This window comes from Jaculus jaculus, chromosome 14 (assembly GCF_020740685.1).
Source record: "Jaculus jaculus isolate mJacJac1 chromosome 14, mJacJac1.mat.Y.cur, whole genome shotgun sequence".
Lineage (NCBI taxonomy): Eukaryota > Metazoa > Chordata > Mammalia > Rodentia > Dipodidae > Jaculus > Jaculus jaculus.
The window spans coordinates 81,598,660-81,622,321 of record NC_059115.1 but is presented as its reverse complement, the minus strand read 5'-3'; the positions used below and the strand labels follow the sequence as shown (position 1 = coordinate 81,622,321).

Here is a 23,662-nt window from a genome sequence, read left to right as displayed (position 1 = left end):
CTGTGGCCTTGACCGAGGCTGTGGTTGAGGCCACCTCTGTGCTGTTTCTTTTCAGGGGCCATGAAAAACAGCAACACAATAATAGTAAAGCACGAGTGGGACAGTAAGTTACATTCTGACTGGACTCTCCTCCTCAGTGGACCGGACATTCTCTACAGCTCCAAGGAGGACAGGTCGGTCTGGCCCATTGGAGTGGCAGTGCCAGGTGGTGACAATATCCAGACAAAGGTCCAAGAGAAACTTGCGTTCCTCAGAGCTCTTTCACACACAAGTGGGGACAATCTCCGGAGTGAAAACAGCTGTCTCTTGTTCCCATTTCTCATCAGCACTTCTGGGTCAGGCCCACATGATATGATCTGATTCAACTGGTAACTCCACTTACTGGATGGAATTGCTCTCCAGAGGCCCCTGGCAGGCTTTGGTCATGGCCAAACTAGTGTGTGTGTGTGTGTGTGTGTGTGTGTGTGTGTGTGTGTGTGTAGTGTAGTGTACGTGTGTAGTGTACTTTGGGGACATCCCCTGCTTAATTAAGCTTCTGAAGCATTGAAGTCATTTGTGTCAAAGCCATGGAGAAGCAGCACCTAACAGTGCCTGTCCCTCCCTCCTTCGCTCTGAGTTCAAAGTGCATGAAGCTAACCATGCTCTCAGTTATTCCCAAGTGCTCGTGTATTTTGGAGCAGGGGGACGTGCTCCGCGTGCTGGATGTGAGCATCAGAATGTTGCCCACACACGCTGCTTTGAGACTGGTGGTGACTGGAGCATCCATGTGGGACTTGGATCAATCCCCAAGGCTGTGTCTGGTTGTAAAGTGCCAATGTCGCCGGAAGCTGTTCGCCCTGCTGATGCCTACTGTCAAATTCTGCTTAAAATATGTTTCCTTTACTTCGTCAAGTGAGACATTATGCAGTGTGTAGTCATTTTTGCACAGATTACTTAAAAATTTAACACCTGCCATTCTATTTTCCATTATTTATTTACTAGGAGAGGCCTCACACATATGTTAAAGATTAGAGGTTTATATTAGGAAATAATTTTTGGTTTCAGATGCTAACTTTGTCTAGATAATAGTAGAATATAATTCTAACAACACCAGGCCTTTGTAACCCCCTTCCTGCTCCTCTCCTGGACCGTGTCCTTATCGTGACTTCTTGCCTGCTGGGCACTCCTGTGCCGTCTGCTGTGCCAGCCCCGGGCGGGGCCGGCACAAGCCCGCTGTGCCTGTGGAAGTCAGCTCGGCCTGCCAGGCTCGGGGAGAGAAACCGCTTAGAAGCCTCCGAGCCTCTAGTTAGGATGAATTGGCCTTCCTTTCGGTTTCCCAAGCCGTCCGCTCGCGGTGCCTGGGTTCTGTGCTGTGCTGTCTTCGTCCTGTGAACTCACCAGGGCAGCATTCATGATTCTTTGCTCCACCCTTGTCTAGTAGGATGCCTACATTATAGCTGTTTGAAAAACGAGCATTAAAGTACACTGGGTTATTTATTGACTTGTAATTGTGATTGTAAGATGCCTTATTATATATTTTTCTTATATTTACAGTTCAACAGAAATGTCTGTTAATTACCTGCACTTGATAATGTGTAAGCATGGCAACAAAAGTTTCTTAAACTAGCACACAGCGTCTGAACGGACTCTTGGCTGAACACTATTATTGGTCATAAACACATAGACTTGTTAGTATTAGTTTAAAAAAGTACCAATGGTGAGAAATGCTGGAAGGTCATAGGTATTGCATAAGTCAATCTTTTTAAATTCCACATGGAGAAAACAAAAGAATGCTTCTCCCTTGGAGTCATGTCTGTGTTTATTCTCTCATGCACCACAAATGCACTCTGTCGGCTAGTATTGTTTCAGATGTGATGATTGTATTAGTACTGAATGCTGCCTTTCGTAGTATTTTCTGTGTGTTTGATCAGTTAGGAATTATTTAATAAAAGTGGTAACTAAATATCAGATCTTAATCTGAAAGTAGAAAGTGGTTACTTTCTTTGAGTACCTTGCAATGTTAGGCTTTGATTGTTTCTATTAAGACTTTTGCTAAATGCTCAGACTTTGTGCCCCATTTTTTTTTTCTTTTTAAAAATTGTGTGTGGGGCGCTGGAGAAATGGCTTAGTGGTTAGGTGCTTGCCTGTGAAGCCTAAGTACCTCGGTTTGAGGCTTGGTTCCCCAGGACCCAAGTAAGCCAGATGTACAAGGGGGTTGCATGCATCTGGAGTTCATTTGCAGTGGCTGGAGGTCCTGGTGTGCCCATTCTCTATCTAACAAACTAAAAATAAACAAAAAAAATTAAAAATTGTGTGTGTGTATGTGTGTGTGTGTGCATGTCTGTGCATGTCTGTGTGTGTGCGTGTCTGTGTGTGCGTGTGTGTGTGTGTGCATGTCTGTGTGTGCATGTCTGTGTGTGTGTATGTCTGTGTGTGTATATGTGTGTGCATGTCTCTGTGTGTGTGTGCATGTGTGTGTGTGTGTGTGCATGTGTCTGTGTGTGCATGTCTGTGTGTGTGCGTGTGTGTGTGTGTGTGTGCGTGTCTGTGTGTGCACACACGCACATGCCATGGTCTCCTCTGCTGCAAATGAATGCCTGTTGCTGCAGTCCGGTTTGCATTGCTGGTAGAAATCACCTAACCAAGAGCAGCTTGCGGGAGAAAGAGGTCTATTTTGGCCTACAGGCTCAAGGAGAAGCTCCGTGATGGCAGGAAGAACAATGGCCTGAGCAGAGGGTGGACATCACCCCCTGACCCACATAAGATGGACAAGAGGAACAGGAGAGTGTATCCAACACTGGCAAGTGGAAGCTGGCTATGACACCCATAAGCCCACCCCCAACAATACACTGCCTCCAGGAGGCGTTAATTCCCAAATTGCCATCAGCTGGGAACCTAGCATTCAGAACACCTGAGTTTATGGGGACACCTGAATCAAACCACCACACCTGTCCTGCATTATATAATTAGCTGAGGGATTGAATCCTGGCCAGCTGGCTTTGCAAGAACCTTTAAACAATGAACTGTCTCGTTAGCCCCTGTAATTTCTTATATATATACATATATATATATATATTTTTTGTTTTGTTTTTCGAGGTAGGGTTTCACTGTAGCCTAGGCTGACCTGGAATTCACTACGGAGTCTCAGGGTGGCCTCAAACTCACAGCAATCCTCCTACCTCTGCCTCCTGAGTGCTGGGATTAAAGGTGTGCACCACCACATCTGGCTTTATATATTGGTTTTTTTTTGAGATAAGGTCTCACCCTAGTTCAGGCTGACCTGGATTTCACTATGTAGTCTCAGGGTGGCCTCGAACTCATGGTGATCCTCTGACCTTTGCCTCCCGAGTGCTGGGATTAAAGACATGTGCCACCACACCTGGCATATATGTGTGTGTGTGTATTATTTTGAGAGAGAGAGAGAAATAGTGGGTACACCAGGACCTTCACCCTGTTGTGAGTGCACTCCAGATGTGTGTGCCCCATGGGCGCATGTGTGGCATTGGGTGCTTGCATCACGGTGCATCTGGCTGTGTGGGACCTGGAGACTCGAACATGAGTTCTTAAGCTTTGCAGGCAAACACCTTAACCACTAAGCCATCTCTCTAGCCCTAATTTCTTTTTTTTTTTTTAAAAAAAACCTCTTTATTGACATATTTTATAAAAGTCTAAAGAGTAAATCATAATTCCCGCCCCCATCCCTATTCTCCCCCTTCTCAAATTCACCCTCCACTAAATCCTTTTTTCTTTCCAATTAGTCTGACTTCTATTTTGTTTTTTTTTTTTAAAACAGTTTTTTATTTTTATTTATTTATTTATTTGAGAGCAACAGACACAGAGAGAGAAAGGCAGAGAGAGAATGGGCACGCCAGGGCCTCCAGCCACTGCAAATGAACTCCAGATGCGTGCGCCCTCTTGTGTATCTGGTTAACGTGGGTCCTGGGGAATCGAGCCTTGAACCGGGTCCTTAGGCTTCACAGGCAACCGCTTAACCACTAAGCCATCTCTCCAGCCCCTGACTTCTATTTTGATGTTGTCATTTTTTCCTCCTGTTATGAAGGTCTTATGTAGATCGTGTTAGGCACTGCGTGGTCATGGAGATCAGGGCCATTTTGTGTCTGGAAGATTATATTGTAGGCAGTCCTCCTACACTTCTTTGGCTCTTACATTCTTTCTGCCACCTCTTCCACAATGGACTTGGAGGGCATGATAGTGATGTCTCAGTGATGAATACTCCACTGTCATTTCTCAGCACTGCGGTGAGTTTTGAGTCACTCCAGTGGTCACCACCATCTGAAAAGAGAAAACTGAGAGTAGCATTAATATATGGGTATAAATGTAAAAAAAAAGTGTTTTGAGGCAGTTTGGTGGACATAACATATACATTTAGCTAGATAACAGTAGGTGTTTCTCCCCTAGGGCTCATTCCTTAAAATTCTAAATATTTTTTATGTTCTATGAAATCAACTGCCATTTATCTCTAATGATGTGCTAGTGTTTTTGATAATTGCTTTTATGAGTGGTGCAAGGAATATTTCAGTGTGTGAGTGAGTGACACACACAGTCACACATGCACACACACACTTCTATCTGTGTGCACATACTTTCAAACTAAAGTGAGATTTTGTGCTAAGGAGTAAAGCTGGTCTTCTAGGTTCTCTGAGGGTCTGCTCAGAGTATAGCTTCAGCCTCCTTGAGTCCAGATGGTGGGAATTTAGTGATGGAAATCAGGGCTTTGTTATAGATTCCAATAATCAGGTGGTGTACTTTAATGAATATGAGGAAAGGATTTTCCCATAGCAATGTTCTGATAATGTTGTTTACTTCCCCAAATTCAACAATAAAGGTGATGGATAAATGTGTAAGTGACTGATGTAGCAAGGGAAAAATAAGACAATGTATCTGTGTGAGTACAGGTTACATCTGGATCCTACACAACTTCCTTGCTATCTGATATTGGACAATTTACTTAGATACTGTTTTCCCCTTTTCTCTCCTTTGCTTGGAGTTAATAGTACTGTCTATCTTTTGGCATTTCTGTAAAAATTCAGTGAAATCACAGAAATTTTCCATCTATGAGATTAACACTAATTTAAAAAACTGATATCCAAATTTTGGAAAGGATTTCTTTTTCAATACTATGAAATATACAGGAATGTTTGATTGATCAAAGACCTTCTAAATTGATATTGTGTGTGAACTCATTATGAATGACCAACATTGTCTATATGGAAGTATAAATCAGGTATTAAATAAAGGTAACTGATCACTGAGCAAAATGCTTTAAAAGTGAGCCATGGACCTCTCTGGCAACTTCCTCATCCCTAGACTTTAAATTATGTGCATTCATTCAGTGTACTGGGTGTCTTCTGAAATCATGGCACAGAGTGTAAGAGTCATTCTGCCATCCCCACTGCCTAGCCCAATCACTGGGAAATTGCTCTTCATCTTTCCACTGTTGTGTGGAATTAATAACAACAGCTTTGGTAGCCTTGAAGGCCATTTCATGGGAATTTAGTGATTGAAATAGTAAAAGTCTTGCTGTAAATTGTCCCCTGTTAGATAAACCAAAGATCAGTACACTAAGGATGATGTCATAGTGATGGTCTGATACTGAAGAATTAGTGATTTTGCTAATCTTAATAATTTACATTAACCAGAAAGGAATCTTTTCTTAACATCACATAATTATGTTGAAATATGTCAACCTCAAGGTGAAAAAAATCTACTTAAAACACTTTTGAAGCATTTTACAAATCTTATAGCCTTGTTTTCATCAGGTGAATAGATAGAAATCTATACCTTATGAATATAATCCACAATTTGGATGTGAGAGTTATAGTTTAAGCATATTACTGTATGGTTGCCAAGGAAACTTTTCTTTAATCTCAAAGCTGAGATTCACAATAAATGCTAATATATAAGCATTTTTTTTGTAATTTCTGACATAAAAAATTGCTAGAAGCATTTGCCCATGAACACATTATTATAGAGTTTTCACAGACATCGTTACAGCAATGACTCCCCAACCCGTTTGTCCTCCAAACCCCTTTCCACGCCGTCCTGACTGCTCTGCCTTCGATGACGTGCTGCTCATGGTATAGCCAGCTCTGCTGCAGTCCGTCCTTTTGCTTTGTGTGATCCCAATTTCGTGTTGTGGAATCTGTTGCCATCTCCTGCCTGCCTCACACTTACATGCAACCTTAGGAGAGCTACTTCACCTCAGGCCTCAGTTTCCCCATCCGTGACCATGGAAGGGGATTGAGCCAGGTTGTTTGATTCCATCCTCATGAGTCCAGCCATTTTTCTCACCTTCCTTGCTCATCTGCTCTGCTGACCTTTCTGCCTGCTGCTTTCTCCTCTGCTTTTCAAACTGGATTCTTTGCTACGTGAGCTGTCTGCCAATTTTCTGCCTCCCACCTCACCTCCTTCATGTCCTCTCCTCTTGCCCAACTCCTTCACCAGAGTCAAGCCTTCTCCCGGCCCTTTGTTCCCCGCTCCTACCTCCTCCCCCATGACCGGTTCCATGCTATTCCTTAGGCCTAGAATAGCTGCCTACTTTCTGTCTGTCAAGCATCCCACCTAACCCCTCATATAAATAGATGATGTGAGATGAGGGCATGGAAACTTAGGTCTTTTCCCACCCTGTACTTCTTTCCATCTCTGTTAAGGGGAAGATGCAATTTAGAATGTCCATATTTTAATATTAACCTGAAATTTTCTGAATCACAATAATAGTTTTATTGTTTTAGGTATATATTTTTTATATAAGGAATTTCAGTATTTTTTTTCACATAAAGAAGTAATCTGTGTTCATTAAAAAAACAACGAAACTCAGACAAAGTTGCCTGTAAGTGTTTTCTCTGAGTGATGCCACTGTTAATAGTCGAGGGTTGACTTTGCACTCCTTGGTTCATATAGGAACTGGTGTAAGCTGTACTTGGGGTGGGTGGAAGAGAGAAAAATTGTGATATGCATTACTTTCTTTGGGGACTTCAGGGGGCAGAACCAAGCTGTTAGCAAGAAGTACTTTCTGAATTGATTTTTCTTAAATTCATATAGAAAGAGTTATTATTTGATATTTTATTTATTTGTATTTGAAAGACAGAGAGAGAGAGAGAGAGAGAGAGGAAGAGGCAGGTAGAGAGAGGGAATGGGCATGCCAGGGCCTCCAGCCACTGCAAATGAACTCCAGACGCATGCGCCCCCTTGTGCATCTAGCTTACGTGAGTCCTGGAGAATTGAATCTGGGTCCTTTGGCTTTGTAGGCAAGTGCCTTAACCTCTAAGCCACCTCTCCAACCCTGGGTTGATTTTTAATTAGATTTGAATTTTCTCTTTGGGAGAGGTCCTTTATTAGGATATAGTCTATAAATAATCAGAGGTAAGCTCAGCATTATATGAAGTCAGAGCATAGCTTCTTACATTGAATGAAAGGTAGTTTTGCTCACAGGCATGCTCAGTGCATAGTTTATGTGGTTTATTTTCCACTTAGATTCCACAACCACTTTTCTTTTGAGGTAGGGTCTCACTCTGGCCCAGGCTGGCCTGGAACTCACTCTGTAGTCCTGGGCTGGCCTCAAACTCACAGTGATCCTCCTACCTCTGCCTCCTGAGTGCTGGGATTAAAGGTGTGTGCCACCACGCTTGGCTCCACAACAATTTTTAAATCACATACTTTTTACACTTCCTTTTTAAAAGATATTTTTAGAATTTTAAAATTTTTTTTATTTATTTGATAAGGACAGATAGACAGAGAGAAGGAGGCGGATAGACAGAATAGGTACACCAAGGCTTACAGCCACTGCAAATGAACTCCAGATGCATGTGCTTTGTGCATCTGGCTTATGTGGGTCCTGGGGAATTGAGCCTCGAACTGGGGTCCTTAGGCTTCACAGACAAGCAGTTAACCACTAAGCCATCTCTCCAGCCCTGCACTTCATTTTTTATTAACATACATTAATTGTACAGACTAATGCAACTCATCTGTCCCACATAATTTAAATGCAGTATGAAATAGTTATCCTTTAAAAACAATCCATTGAATTGCATAGAATTATATAATTTATGTTTTTAGAGGATACATATATTATACGTTCTGCTTTTAAAATACAAAGTAAACTACATTTATATGCTATTCATGCATCTTCATTACATTAGGAGGAATAAATTCCATCAAATTATTATGTTATCCTATATAATTATATAATTTGTATAACACCATTAAAAATAAATTGACTGGAATCAGATCACCAAGGATAGGTGGTAGAAGTGTCTTATTCTTTAAATTTAATTTGACCATCTTTCAAACCAGTATCCCAGTTTAATGAGAAAGAATCAACTAGAAAGTGTTTTAGAACAATGTGAGGAACAGTCTGTCCTTTATAATACAATGCATGTTTCCTCTGCTTAGAATGTAGGATATTTATTTGCTCTGATGGTACATCAAGTACATCCTTGGTATCTTGGGAAAAGGTTATTTTGATTATTGGCAAGGATAGGGTCCTCATCAGCAGAATTTTAATTGCTGTCTATTCTTCACTTTTGTAATCACCAGGTTCTCTTATTCAAGTACCTTCTGTTGAGAGAGGGAAGCTTAGTAAAGTTCGCCTGGGTTCACTGTCTTTGAAAAAGGAAGGAGAGAGACAGTGCTTCTTGTTTACCAAACACTTTTTGATTTGTACGAGGAGCTCAGGAGGAAAGCTGCATTTGCTGAAGGTACGGGTGACCCATGGCTGTCCCATCTCTGTGCTCAGCACGCCAGAGGCATTGGGCTTGACTCCGTTCTCACTTCCCCTCCACTGCTTTTGTCATAAAACACAAAGTCACGACGTCACAGAGGGAGGTGATATGCAGGCAACAACTTTGGTACCCATCCACTTTGTTGTCTTTTGGATGCAAAGTAACAGAAATTTATTGTATGTGTGCACCATCACAAAACGTACAGTTAAATCATAATCTGGATAAAATGATTACAACTTGGTAACCGTTGAGCCATGAATATGTTGTCCAATCACCACAGTGTACCACTATAACGTGAGCTGCTATTTTATCTTACCATGTGCCTGGTGTCAGCAAACCACAGCCTACAGCTTGCTACCTATTTCATTAATGAAATTTTATTGTGCACCATCACACTCATGAGATGGATTAAAAAGCCTAAAATATTTGCTATATGGCACTTTACAGTAAAAGTTTGCATCTCTATACCTTCTGTTGTTATTGCTTAACAATATTATTAAGTGACATGGCAATGGCTTTCTACTGTCTGAGTCACTTCCTAGCCGGCCAGCTCCCTTCCCTGAGCTACGATCACTCTCTAAAGTCACTGTGGTTCCATCTAGTTTCCTAGAGACTGAGTCACTGAATGTTATAATTGAAGTTAAATGATTTGCACTCATTTGGTACACCTAAGTCTAATCGTGGACTCTGAAAACTTGCCCATGACTCTCTTCTGTGGCAAGTTGAACCTAGAGTTTATATCAGAGCCGCCCCAACCTACCCAAAACCTTCAGTTTTGTTGATGTTTTTTGTTTTTTTTTTTTTTTTTTTTTTTCGTGACAAAGTGCTTTATTCCCAGACAGGAGGAGTTCTGTCCCTCATAGAGTGCACGTTGATTGAGGAGCCTGACGCCAGCGATGACGACCGTAAGTCACATTCCACTCCTTGGACTGTGTTAGGATAAAACCAGCACAGCTCCATGGTTTCAATACTTTACTTTATAGTCAAGAAGAGCTTCCTATGGAGGCAGGAGAGATGCTGAGGATAAGCTCCCTAAAGTCCCTTATCTGTTGAACCATTTAAGCTGTAAGCTTTGTTGAACTATTTTTGGAATTGACATTCTACCTAATTTGTCTCATGACAATGACTGTTCAGTGGCAGACAGAGAAGAACAAGGATCTGAATTAAACTGTTGGCTTTCTATACATTATGGAAATTAAACATGAGATGAGGAGATTGGGATCCTAGTTTTGAGTAACTTACTGTGTCAGCTTCTCCATGGGCTTATGAGCTCAGTAAGACCTTGTGCACGCCCAAGAAGCTTGCTGTTGCTGAAACCACAGCATCTTAACAGATCTGTGTGAAGGCAGCCAGTGTTCATGTTTTACACTCACATGCAACTGTCTGGTTTATGTGCATTGAAGCCAAAGGTTCTGGGCACATGTTTGGACACCTGGATTTTAAAATAGTGGTGGAGCCTCCTGATGCCGCCTCTTTCACTGTGGTCTTGTTAGCCCCCTCACGCCAGGAGAAAGCGGCCTGGATGAGTGACATCAGTCAGGTGAGTAGCTTTTGTCATAATTTAAAAAAAAAATTGGGCTGGAGAGATGGCTTAGCAGTTAAGGCATTTGCCTGAAAGGCCAAAGGATCCTGGTTCTTCTCTCCAGGTCCCACGTAAGCCAGATGCACAAGGTGGCACATGCATCTGGAGTTCGTTTGCAGTGGCTAGAGGCCCTGGCATGCTCATTCTCTCTCTCTCTCTCTCTCTGTCTGTCTCTTTCTCTTTCAAATAAATAAGTAAAATATATTTTAAAAACTCTTTCATAGCATAAACATTTAGTGAGGACTTTGGGAATTATTTTATGCATGGAAGTTGCTGTTGTTACTGTCGTCTCTGTATCTTGATAGGCTGTCATCGTCTTTTCTTCTCCTTCTCCTCCCTCCCATCCCCTCTCCTCCCCCTCCTCCTATTTTTCTTCTTCCTCCTCCTCCTCCTCCTCCTCCTCCTCCCCCTCCTCCTCCTCCTCTTCTTCTTCTTCTTCTTCTTCTTCCTCCTCCTCCTCCTCCTCTTCCTCTTCTTCTTCTTCTTCTTCTTCATTTACTTGAAATTTAGTAATTGCATTTGAGTTCCTGAGTATTGTGTACCAGCTGAAACCATGTTGAAATTGTCCTGTTAGTAATTTATTCTCCAGTGATTTCCAGGGAGCTTTCGCTTATCTATTTTGGAAGTAGGAAAATGATGAGAGATACAAAACATCTAGCTTTCTAGTCAGGGCTATGGTGAAAACTCTCTCATTGAGGAATCAAGAGAGAAATTTGTGGGGTGAAATCTAGAAATGAGCTCCAGAATTTTGTGTAGGAAACTTAGGGAGCTGGGTGGCTTATCTCCTCTCAATCAGCAGTGCCCAGTTGGAAAATGGCTGCATATTTGGGTAATGCTGGCATTTGGTAATATATCAAATTAGTCATAGTTGGACTTGAGCATTCCTAAATTCATGTCCTAAATGGATTTTGGCTCCATTTACGGATGTAGAGGAAATGTGGTTCTGTGGAAGGAGAATATTAGAATCAAGTGAACTGCACATACCAGCAATTCTAATTATATGGGTAGCTGAGGCAGGAGAATTGCTCAAACCTAAGAGTCCCAGGTTAGCCTGGGCTACATAGCAAGACCTCAATGTTAATTAAATTAACTAATTAAATCTTGAGTTAACGTCCAGATTTTACCTTCCAAAGTTGTTAAATCAAGAAGACTGGGGCTGATGGAAAGACAATCATCTTTTTCATCATCTTTTTAAAAGAAGAGTTCATAATAATTTACATAGAAGATGTGGATGGAGTCATTGGACTGTCAGGGCTCTTCAGATACTTGTTTGTTTGTTTGGTTTGAGTGATTATAAACTTAGGGCTGTGCAATTGGGTTTTATTTATTAAATAAGTTTTACAGGCCTACTCTTGTCTTACCCTTATATATTCCGAAGGAACACAGAAATACTTTAGTCCCATTGCACATGTGAGAAATGTGAGGCTTGGGAACCCGAGTCTTTGTCAAACAATGTACAACAACATTAGATCAGAACTCAAATCTAAACTATATCTTACTTTTTCTTTTAATGATTTTTAAAATATTTTATTTATTTATTATTTATTTGTTTACACACATAGAGATATAGAGAGAAGAGAGAGAGAGAGAGAGGAGAGAATGGGCTTACTAGGGTCTCTTCCTGCTGCAAATGAAGTCCAGATGCATGTATGTCTATGTGCACCTGGTCTTATGTGGGTACTAGGAATCAAATCTGGGTCATTAGACTTTGCAGGCAAGTGTCTTAGCCACTGAACCATCTATACCTACAGATGGGTCTACTATTCTGGTTCATTGATCTATGTGTCTGGTTTTGTGCCAGTACCATGTTGTTTTAATTACTATGTCTTTGTAGTATATTTTGAAATCAGGTATGATGATACCTTCAGACAGATTTCCTTTTGCTGAGGGTATTTTTGGCTGAGGCCTCCTGTTCTTCCATATGAATTTTGCAACTACTTTCTTCTATCTCTGTGAAGAACTTTCCTGGAATTTTCATTGGAATTGCATTAAATCTGTATAATGCTTTTGGTAGGGTGGCCATTTTCGCAATATTAATTCTTCCAATATATGAGCATGGGAGGTCTTTCATCTTCTCATATCATTCTCAATTTCTTTCTTCAGTGTTTTATGTTTTCTTTGCATAGGCCTTTTACTTCCTTAGTGATATTCCAAGGCATTTAAATTTTGTGGCTATTAAAAATGGGATAGCATTGCCTATCTCTTTCTCTATATGCTTATCTTTGGCATATAGAAAGGCCACTGTTTTTTGTATATTGATTTTGTATCCTGCCGCTGTACTGAAAGAATTTATCATGTTTAGAAGTTTTCTTGGGTGGAGTCTTTTGGGTCACATATATAAAATCATGTCATTTGTAAGTAGAGCTAGTTTGAGTTTTTCCTTACCAATTTGTATCACTTTTATTTGTTTCTCTTGTCTTATTGCTTGAGCTAAGACTTCAAGTGCTATGTGAAAAACAGTGGTGGGAGTAAGCACCCCTGTCTTGTTGCAGACCTTAATGGGAATGCCTCGAGTTTTTCCCCATTAAGTGTGGTCTGGAGTTTAGGTGCATTTATAAATAGCCTTTATTATGTTGATATATTTTTTTCCTCCATGTCTAGTCTCTCCAGTGTTTTAATTATGAAGTGGTATTGTATTTTGTCAAAGGAATTTTTTGCATCTACTGAAACAATCATGTGATTCTTGCACTTAAGATTATTTGTGTTGTGAAACTCATTTATTGATTTCCATATGTTGCACCATCCCTGCATTGCTGGGATGTAACCTACTTAATTGAAGGGGATGATGCTTTTCATGTATTCTTGAATTCAGTTTGTGAGGATTTTACTGAGAATATTTGCATTTAAGTTCATTGGGGATATCAGTTTGTAATTCTCTATTTTGTTGGGGTTCTGTCCAATTTAGGTATTAGAGCAATGCCGGCTGGCTTCCTAGGAGTATGGGAGCGTTCCCTCTTTCTCAATTGTGTAGAGTTACTTGAGAAGAAGTGGTTTTTGTTTTTGAGTGAAGGTTTGGTAGAACTCAGAAGTGAATCCACCTGGGCCTGGACATTTTTATTGTTGTTCTTGAGAGATCTTTGGTTACCTTTTCAATTTTGTTAGAGGTAATATGTTTGTTTGGGAAGTCTATTTGTTCTGGATTTAGTTTTGCAAGGTGATATGAGTCAGAGATTAATCTATTTCTTCCAGGTTTTCCAATTTTGTGGAATACAGGTTTTTTGATATGCCTTGATGATTCTTGCAATTTCATGGGTATCAGTTGTACCATCCCCATTTTTATTTCTAATCTTGTTGTAAATCTTAATTTTTGTGCCTTGATTTAAAGTCACACTGTTGTACTGTATTCTAGTAATTTCACATGGTCTTATTTAAGACTTATTTAAGTCTTATTTATTAGGTCTTATTTAAGACTGCAGAGTGGTTCCTGAGAATTGATATGATTTCAGTTTCACATAAGGAACTCTCTACAACATTTAAGACTTTTATCTTTGCCAGATCCCTGTCCCTAAAGCTGTAATTATAAGGAAGGACAATTACTTGAGTGATTAATTACACCTTTAGTTACACTGGGAGAGCCATAATTAACTGTTGGCACCTCCAACAAAACATACACTGGCTAATGGTCTCAACCAATAATTCTTGCCCTTTTCACCTATTTATAGGGAAAGATCTGAGGCAGAAGACTTGACCATTCATTTCAATAAAGTACATTCACCTGTGCTTGTCTCACTGCCATGCATAGTAGTGTATTAGACAGATTTTGCTGTGATTATAAAAACTCACCAAAATGAAAAATTGAAATTCACATTCAAATTTCTTTTTATGGGCAAAAAAAAATTCCTGTGTTTTGTGCCAAAGTTTAGACCTACCTATGTGAAAAAAATATGAGCATGTTGGACAGGCTTTCTCCCTGCAAATAGCCTCCCTGGAATCATTAGAGAACTTTATACTTTAATATAAAAATGTCACCATTTTGGTGCATAAGCTTTCTGATCTAGCTTTAGTTTTTTTCTTGTAAGTTTCTGGTAAGTGTAGATTTCTGTTTCTACCTCAAAACATTATCTACCTAGTATGTTTGTTATTTTACTGATTCTAGGTATTAAACATTTCTGTTTCTCTAGTTAGAGGTGACCTAAATCAGCCCAGTGAACCATATTTCTAGAACTGGAACTTAAATGTTTATGTCTAAAAGAAAAATCTTATGTGGCCATTTTGGGGCATCTCATCCAGGATCAGGCCTTACTCAAAAGCCTTATCAATTAATTGTGTAAAATACCAGAATTATTTTCAACAGTAATACAAAGGCTGGTTTGTCAGAGAACCAAATAGATAATCTTAAAATGGAAACTATAGACACCAAAATTACAATTAGAAATTGTAATACAATTAGAAATTTATAAAAGTTGATTGATCTAGGTAACCAGTTTGTAAGAAAATTTCCTAGAGTTTAGCAAAGATAGCTAAAGAAAGATTCAGCCATTGAGAATAGAGTTAGAAAGTCCATCATATATCTAATGGAAATTCCAGAAAGATTTGGGAGAAGATGCAGTTATCAGAGAGAATATGAACTTTCATATAGAAGGAGTGTACTGCACTTCAAGTTGTTTGTACTCAAAATATCATCTACACATATTGAGGTGAAACTATAGACACTCAAACACACACACAAAAAGAATCTTCAAAGGTAGCAAGATATAAAAATACCCTGAAAAGCTAAAACATAGGATGCTAGAGACATTTTCCCAAGGAGAAATATAAGAATACCCACTGGTTTTGTTATAGCAGAAAAATGGAAATCTCTTATGTATACATTACAAAGGAGAATTTCTGAATAAACTTTTGGTATGTTTAGGCATGAGAATTTATTTTCTGTTTCTCAGATGTCTGCAGTGTTCTGCCCAGTTGTCTCTGTGCAAGGTTGTGCTCAGTCTCCTTTTATCCCTTCATTTCTGTGACGCCTTTCCTAGTCGTCACTGATCTGTGCACGAGCGTGTGACAGATGAGGAATGGGAGAGGCCAGTGCTGGACAGAGGCAAGAGCGCTCTCTTTTGGTTCTATGCGGCGGGCTCCATTATCAACCTTCATACTTGGGTCCACACATCATGACTCCTGTGGTCACTATGGAAGCAAATTGTATTTCCCTGGCAAGTGAACTGGGCAGACTGGTCTTGAGGTGCATTTTCTCTTGGTTCTACCTTTTGGGAGGCAAGAGCAGCTCTTTTGGCCTCCGGAAGGAGGGCGGCTGGCAGTGGCCTTGCAAAGGTTCGTCCTAAGGCGCCCTGGCTCTGGGAAAACCCTCGCTTTTGCAGGCTGCAGACTACTCTGCCCGCCCCCTGTCCAGCTCGGCCCATGAGCTGTAAGGTGCTCCGGAGTGCGTTTACTGCATTCCCAGACTCAGGATTCACCCAATACCTGTATTTCCCAGGTATTGGGACTAAAATTTCCAAACAGAACAGGAATGAAGCTGCTCATCATACTCCTGTCCTGGATGAGGCTTAGGTGCTTCCTTGGGACCCAAGTATAGTCCCTGTTCCTCCTTGACTGGGTTCCACTTAAGAAGATATGTTCCAGTTCCGAGCCGTGGGGAAAGCTCTGGACTGAGTGTGATGTCACCAGGTTGTGACCTCACCTCTGTGCTAGTTTTACAGTCATCCTGAGACTTGTTAACATAATTATGCCATTTGCTTAGAGTACTGAAGGAACACCGCTTGTTTTCCAGGGTCACCAAACCATCCCTCTACCCTCCCCACTTCCTGTGTTTATCACTCACTTGTGCTTCAGGGACACTAGGAGTGGGAAGAAATTTCGGAGGAGCTGGGGGCTTGCCTGGGGAGAAGGGGCCCCTTATTCAGCTTGACACTCCCACCCACGTTCCTTGTTGCACCATGTCCAGCTCTTAGCCCTGTGCCTGACGTATAAGCACTTACTCCATGCAGACATAAAGCCCTCATCCAGTAAAGTTCCCAAGGCTACATAATGACTGCGCATTTGGAGTGCTTTTGAGCATTCAAAAGATAGCATAAGGCTAGGTGAAACTTCCGTTTGAATGAAATTTAACGTTTTTTGCCTGAGAAAAAAAATTGAAATTATCTTAGGGCGATGATCATCTTTGATGTCTAAATTTTTCTCCTGATTTTCTTCCCTAATTCATTGCTTTATTATTATCATTTCTTTATTCAGAATGTTTATCTCCACCTTTTTCTCTCCATTCTGCCTCCTGGCAGTCATGAATAATTTCATTTATCAGTCCAGAATATTGTTCCAGTGCTCTCCATTCATCTTCTCCCTTTCGCAGTGGATACCTTCACGAGCTTGGTTTGGCTCTTCCAACACTGATCAGCTGCTCAGAAAATCTCAGAGGCTTTCAGGATAACATTCTGAAAGTCACAAATTTCTTCTGTACAGCCCAATTCCAGTTCATGCCTCAGTTCTCTCACTCTCTTCTCCATCACATACGCACGTACATGCTCTTGCATCCTCCATGTGTGCTTCGGTGACATATATCTTGGGCTCTGAATGAGAGCCATCCTAGGGAGGTCACATGGCCATGTTTTAATCTAAGAAGATACCCACCTAGTGGTAGCTTGGCTTTCTGGTGGAAACAGAGTCCAAATCTGGACACACACAGGATACTGCATTTCAGAACTTTGGACTCAATATCATTTCCAATTTCCTGATATCCAAGACTTTCACAAATTGTGATGAGTAAAAAAGCATTTATTCCACCCACAGAGGAGCACCCCACACCCCTTTTTCAGATTGTGAAGCCTGTGCTTAGAAACAGCCTGTCAGGGAGGCCAGAGCACTGAACCACGTTCTCTGGGGTCTCCCACAAGGCTGTTTATTTGAAATTGTACTTTTCAGCCAATATAAAGGAATTTATAAAGGCAGTTTGTTAAAACTTACAGTTACTTTAAAGATGTTGTTAAAGACATTGTTTAATAATAGTTGTTCCAATATTTTCTAGGAGACAGTTTTTCAAACTCAGGTTCATTGGGCTTGTGCTGAGCAGTGACTTCCGTAGTCGTTCTGTGTTCCTTTTTCAGTTGGCTGCTCCAGCCTAGGTATTTTGAGACCCACTTATAGCAAATGTTTTCTACATGAAGTGTATATGGTAGGTTCCCTCTGGGCTGCATCTTACTGTTTCCTACCCTTTATTCGAATCTGCTCTCCTCCTTTCATCTTTCTTGACTTTTCTCTTATTGTAAATGTTTTTAGAACCTATCTTGTGGGCATAGGCAGAGCCTATATCACCAATAAGCCCATATAGCCAAATAACTGTTTGTATCCAGAAACATAACTTAGAGTTATTTCCAGATGTTGTAGTCTAAGGAAATGTATAAAAAGGAATTATATAATAGACTTGTTTATTACTTAAGTTGTGATCCTTTATACATGGTAGTTGAAATAATGACACAAGATGTGAGGAAAACAACTTTTTAAGAAAAAAATAATATGAAAACAGCTGATAAGGTAAGTCACCTGAATAATCAATGATCTGATTTCTTATACACATCTTCAACCTTTCATTAGACATTTAAGTTTAAGGCAAACCATGACATCAGGACTCACATTAGATCACATTGTAATCAAATTCTTTGAATAGTTTAATTTCAGTCACAAAGCACTGTGATATCCGATGACTGTAAACAACCTCTGATTTAAAAAATTTGTTCACTTTCCCCCATTTCCTTGTTTTGTTTGAAGGAAATATTTATAATTCAAAAATTATTTTCTAATACAAAGTAATTGCAGAAAAAAATTTTAAATTGATAAGACAAAGATATAAAGAAAACAGAGGATTCATTTATTGAGTCCTCTTAGAAAAGAAAGATGTTACAGGGATTTAAGTGTGACAGAAACACAAAAGTTACACTCTGATCCTCACCAACTCAACATGATGACAACGAAAATTGCAAGACAAAATGTGGGAATTTATTGCAAAAAGATACCTGAGAAGGGCGCGCAGAGCATGCTAGACCTCCATCCAAAACACCATTTCTAACCTGCTACTCTACACCGCCCCTGGTGGTGGAAATGAGCATAGCATGGGCAATCACTGGCCTGTGTAAACCTCCTAAATAGTGTTGGGATTACGGAAGAATTTTACAGATGTGATGGTGTGGTCAGAATTCTAAAAAACACATTTTGGGAGATCTTGGCGTGTAGCTTATTGGTGGAGTGCTTGCCTAGAATATGGAAGGTCCCAAGTTTTATTCCCCAGCACCACCACAAAACAACAAACAAGCATGCAAAAACAACAACCCCTCAACAAGACACACATTTTAGGAAAATATGGTCCTTATATCTATTTGCAGGATTTTTTTGTGTGTTTGTTTTTTGGTCAGGCATTTTGCTGATATAAAGTTTGTGTACATAGTTCTGAATCTGTTCGCCAGTGTTTGACCTGTCTTTGTCTCTCTTTCACTGTGTGTGTGTGTGTATGTGTGTGTGTGTGTGTGTGTGTGATAAACAGATGAAAATTGTGTTGTGGCTATAAACATTTCTGGGGATATATGATCTGCCTAGGTTTTCATGTGGGTTTTAATTGCCTATTCTTTAATTTCACAGTGTGTGGACAATATACGATGTAATGGTTTAATGACTATAGTTTTCCAGGAGAATTCCAAAGTTACTGTGCCACATATGATTAAGTAAGTGCAATAATTCTCTCCCTTACATTTTAATCAAGCTCACATGAACAGTGTGTAAAGCTTTGAACAAACTGGCTTCAGTAGTATTCTGCTTCTTATAGAGGATGTTTCTTGACAATCATGCAATAATTTATGTTAAGCCATTATAAAAAGAATAAGGCTTTCCAAATGGTTTTTCAGGCTCTCAATTTATTGACTCAGCAAAGAAAAAAAAAAAAACGTTTGTCATATTGTTAACGAATGTCCTCACTCAGGACAAAACTCTCATTAAGATGTTCAATATTAAAAATTGAACTGGTGGTGCATGCCTTTAATCCAAGCACTGGGAGGCAGAGGTAGGAGGATCGCCATGAATTCGAGGTCACCCTGAGGCTCAATAGTGAATTCCAGGTCAGCCTGGGCTAGAATGAGACCCTACCTCAAACCCCCCCCCCCAAAAAAAAAATTGAACTGGTGACAATCAGAGGTGCTTGGGGCAGGGAGTGGGTGGAGGTATGGCTCACTTATTTGGCTTTATCCACTGGGCATGAGTCCTGTCAGTCAGATTTGGCTGTAGAGGTATGTTTAGGTTTCAAGCACATGTAACATGTGTTAAATTTTGTGTCTACAGTATCTTCTGCTCACTCCCTATACCTGCTTTAGCCCAGAAGTCACTGGCTTAGGATGGCCATCCTGTGTATGAGCTTGAAGCAAGCCACTAGAAAGCAGTGACGTCAGAGTGGGCCTTCCCACCTCTCAACCTAGTCTAGAACCTCCCTTCCAAACCCACCCAGAGACTGGTCTGCCAGGAAGTTTGTCTTCTAGATCATTTAAATCCATCAGGTTGACAATCCAGTTTTACCATCACAACAACTTGGTTTTCAGATTGAAAAAAAAAAATGGTTGGGAAATAAATTATATTTTTTTAATTCTTATTTTTTGGTTATTTTAAGAGTAAAGTGTATTTTGAAAAGCAACTTAGTTATATATTTTAAAACAAAAGTTATATGAAACTAAGAATATGTGTGTGTATTTTGAGATCTGAATGTCTATGCTGATATAAGAAACCACATTAACTTTAGAAAGATGACTTTGCCTGTCAGAAGCATATTAACATGGTGGTACAAGAGTGGTTGTGGAACTTTAATTATTGTGTCAGGTGAAGGTAGAGCATGTAAACTAGAAAAATTATTCATTGAATGAGAATATTTTAAATTATTAGTCAAATGTTAAAATGTTTTGGAGATTTCCACTTTTAAAATTTAAGGCATGGGCTGGAGGGATGGCTTAGCAGCTAAGGTGTTTTCCTGCAAAGCCAAAGGACCCAGGTTCAGTTCCTCAGGACCCACGTTAGCCATATGCACAAGGGGGCACATGTGTCTGGAGTTTATCTGTAGTGGCTGGAGGCCCTGGCACGCCCATTATCTCTCTCTCTCTCTCCCTCCTTCTCTGTCAAATAAATAAATAAATAAAAATATTTAAAAATTTTAAGGCAAAGATTCTTTTTGCCTCCCTTCAATGTTCTAGGATTTTAACTTAATACATTTTTAAAGAGTTGCTTAAAATGTATGATGCAGAGAATATTTAGTGAGAAGGCCCAAATTATGACTTGATTTTTGAGGTCTCATCAATGGGTTAGAATTTTCTTCTTATTCTTTCAATTGTAAGCTGCTGATTTCCCAAAATGAGATATGTGATTTGCATTCTTTTTAGCAAGCATTTTTGAAGGTCCCAATGACTTCCAAGTATGCAGGTGAGACAATCCTGCCAAGCTCAAGCCTGTTGGTCCTGAACAGCCACACACCTCTGGGCATACGTTTTGTTGACTTTCACAGTTAATACTTACTCATATTTTGGTTCTACATCTGACCATGTGGCTAATACCTGCATGAAACTACTACCTCCCACCACGGCATCTGTACCAGCCTCATCTGCATAGCCGTTCTCCTCGCCGGTTCCTGCCTTTGGCTGTGCTGAGGTGACACAGGAGCTGGAATTGCTGCCCTGCTAGGGGCACCTGGGTTTTGGGCTGTAAGGGTTTTCCATTAACACTAAGAATTCTATGCATACTAGCTATATTCCCAAGGCAAAGCGGCTTCATGTATTTATTCCTTCTAGTTTCCCAGCCTCACAGAGCCTCGTTCTCCTCAATCAGACTTTGCAATCTCATTTCCTCCTTAACTCTGTATTTCTGCTTCTATGTGCATCTGTCTCCATGGATACATGCCATAAAAAAAAAAATCAACATTTTTTGAAGTTAAAAGAAAGAGTCCTGGCATAACTATGCCTTGGTACTGACATGACATCACTTTGTAAGCACTCACTGGCTTCCAGAGCTTACCAATGATAATATGTGATCTGGCTTTGATCTCTCAAAATGGCTTTTTATGTGTTTACCAAAACGGAGCTGCTATTGCCGTGGGGAAGCTTAAGTACCACATTCTACCTTTGCTGAGAGTCCCTTGGGAAATAAAGCAATACCCTACTCAGTGTAGTAAAAGAAAATTAAGTAACTTCATAATACTTAATTTCTTAAAATGAAAATATAATCACAATTTTGAAGGCCAGTAGCATAATTAGTTTAATTTAATTCCATGCTGTCTATAACACAGTTTTCCTTCCTAGTGTTTTGAACAAACTAATTATAGTCTAAAGATGCAAAACTCAAAACTACAGTTAGAATACGAAATCATGTCTGCTACAATGTGAGAACATCTCTTTACATGCATATAAACTGAGGCTTTCTTTATTTTAGTAATATTTGACCTCAATTTTCTTCAAAAATGGAGATCTTATTGGAAAACAATGGGAGAAGTAAAGGAGTATTTCGTGCAACCACTTGAAGACAGATTTATGAATTCATAGAAGTTTTTTGGGTCTTTTGACAAATGAGAAACCAAGAGCCAGAGAGCTAAAGTAGGCTGAGGACCACATAGTAAGTGGAAGAAAGAGCCACGCTACTTATAGTTGCAAAATCAATATATGACCAAACCCCTCAGTCCACCCTTAGGGCCAGGTAGAAGGCTGGCCCTTTCAAATGCTTTCTCAGGCAGCAGGTGAAGCACTTTGCCACTTTGTGATCGAAAGCTTCCTAAAGCAAGTTAAGATCACTACTGATTCATCTTTATTCCAAAGAAAATAAATATATCATTTAAACCTCTCAAAGCATTGGAAGACCTACACAGGAGCTCTCACAACAAGATCGCTGGTTCTTAGCAAGGAGTTAGCTCACTGAAGACCAATGGCCCTGTTGCATGCTCTTGAGTGAAGTGGGGAAGCCTTTCTTGACTGCCTGTTCTGACACTGCAGTGGAGGGTAACAAGGTCTCAGAGGGAAGTAACAGCTGGCGGAGGTCCAATGGCCCACCTACAGAGGCAGCCATTGTGAAGCCTGGTGAAGTGTGGGGGCCAGCAGGTGGAAGCTTCGACAGAATGAGGATAAGTAGAGTTTTTCCAGTACATCAATGCTAAGTATTGTTTATAGAAATATATTTTTATATTTTATATATTCTATATTTTTAACAGGTCATTATTAACATTGTAGAATACTGAACTAGAAGAGCATATAACATGTTAATTTGTGGGTTAAATTGCATTCAGAAAGCTTGACACATTATAATCCAAGGAGAATGAACTAAATGAATTAGACAATTCAAGAAACCAAGAATGAGAAGCTAACCTGTAGGAGGACATAACTGAGCAGATATTAGTAAGTGAAAGTACAGAAAGAAGTAGCAGTGATAAAGAGCTAGTTTAATCAAGCAAAATACTGGCTCAGACCATCCATTATTACACTCTAGTGTTCTGTGTTTATGATGGATATAACACATAGCAGTGACAGCGTGTCTGTTCCTCCTCAGCACATGGGCGAGTTCTCACCTGCTACTTTTTAGGCACACTTCTGCTTTAAAGACATAAGAAATGTTTTTAATTCCTTCCAAAGATATTATTTTCTTTTTTTTTCTGATAAAACTAGAAAACTAGGGAAAGAAGAAATCTAAAGAGTGAAGTCAATTAGTATCATATCCCCCACAATTAATTCTGACATGCCTACATTAGAACGTCATGGTGGCGTCTGATGTCCCTGAATTGGTAGGTGACATGTCAGTCAGATACACATCTTTCTGTGGAACACCTACACAGGAGCTCTGACAACGGCTGAGGCACTCAGTGGCCGAGAGGGAAGCCCCGGCCGCGTTGTTCACAGGTTCCTGCTTTGCACGTAGGTCTGATGCCCGTCTTCATAAAGACGACACCGACATTTGCTTCAGTAAAACACTGAACTCCTGCAAAGTGCCCCAGATCCGTTACGCGAGTGTGGAGCGCCTCCTGGAGAGGCTGACGGACCTGCGGTTCCTGAGCATCGATTTCCTCAACACTTTCCTGCACACCTACCGCGTTTTCACCACCGCGGCTGTGGTGCTGGCGAAGCTGGCGGACATTTACAAGCGGCCATTCACCTCCATCCCGGTCAGGTAAGGCGAGCCTGGCCCTGGACTCGGGGCTGCTGTGCAGATCGAGGTCAGCGCCACTCTCAGAGCAGCCGTTCGGGGTGCGGGCTCACCTTGGCCTTACCAAACCCCACCAGCGAAGGTGGCAAGCAAAGGTCTCAGAGTTCCCTAGGGAAGACATGGAAAACCCTAATGTCTCCTAGCGGTCTTTGTATTGTGATTATTTGGAAGCTAGTTCAATTAGTCAGAGCCTTTTAAGATTGATTTTGGCAATTGT

The 23,662-nt window shown here is 40.4% G+C and overlaps 1 protein-coding gene across 1 annotated transcript in view; it reads left to right on the top strand.

The window, feature by feature from the left end:
• Rasgrf2 (Ras protein specific guanine nucleotide releasing factor 2) overlaps positions 1 to 23,662 on the top strand; it is a 226,086-nt gene that overhangs the window by 109,971 nt on the left and 92,453 nt on the right. The window contains exons 10-14 of the mRNA XM_004651648.2: positions 8,536 to 8,696; positions 9,559 to 9,625; positions 10,124 to 10,260; positions 18,874 to 18,956; positions 23,161 to 23,409. Coding sequence (XP_004651705.1) covers positions 8,536 to 8,696; positions 9,559 to 9,625; positions 10,124 to 10,260; positions 18,874 to 18,956; positions 23,161 to 23,409 — 697 coding nt within the window. The remainder of the gene's footprint in view (positions 1 to 8,535; positions 8,697 to 9,558; positions 9,626 to 10,123; positions 10,261 to 18,873; positions 18,957 to 23,160; positions 23,410 to 23,662) is intronic.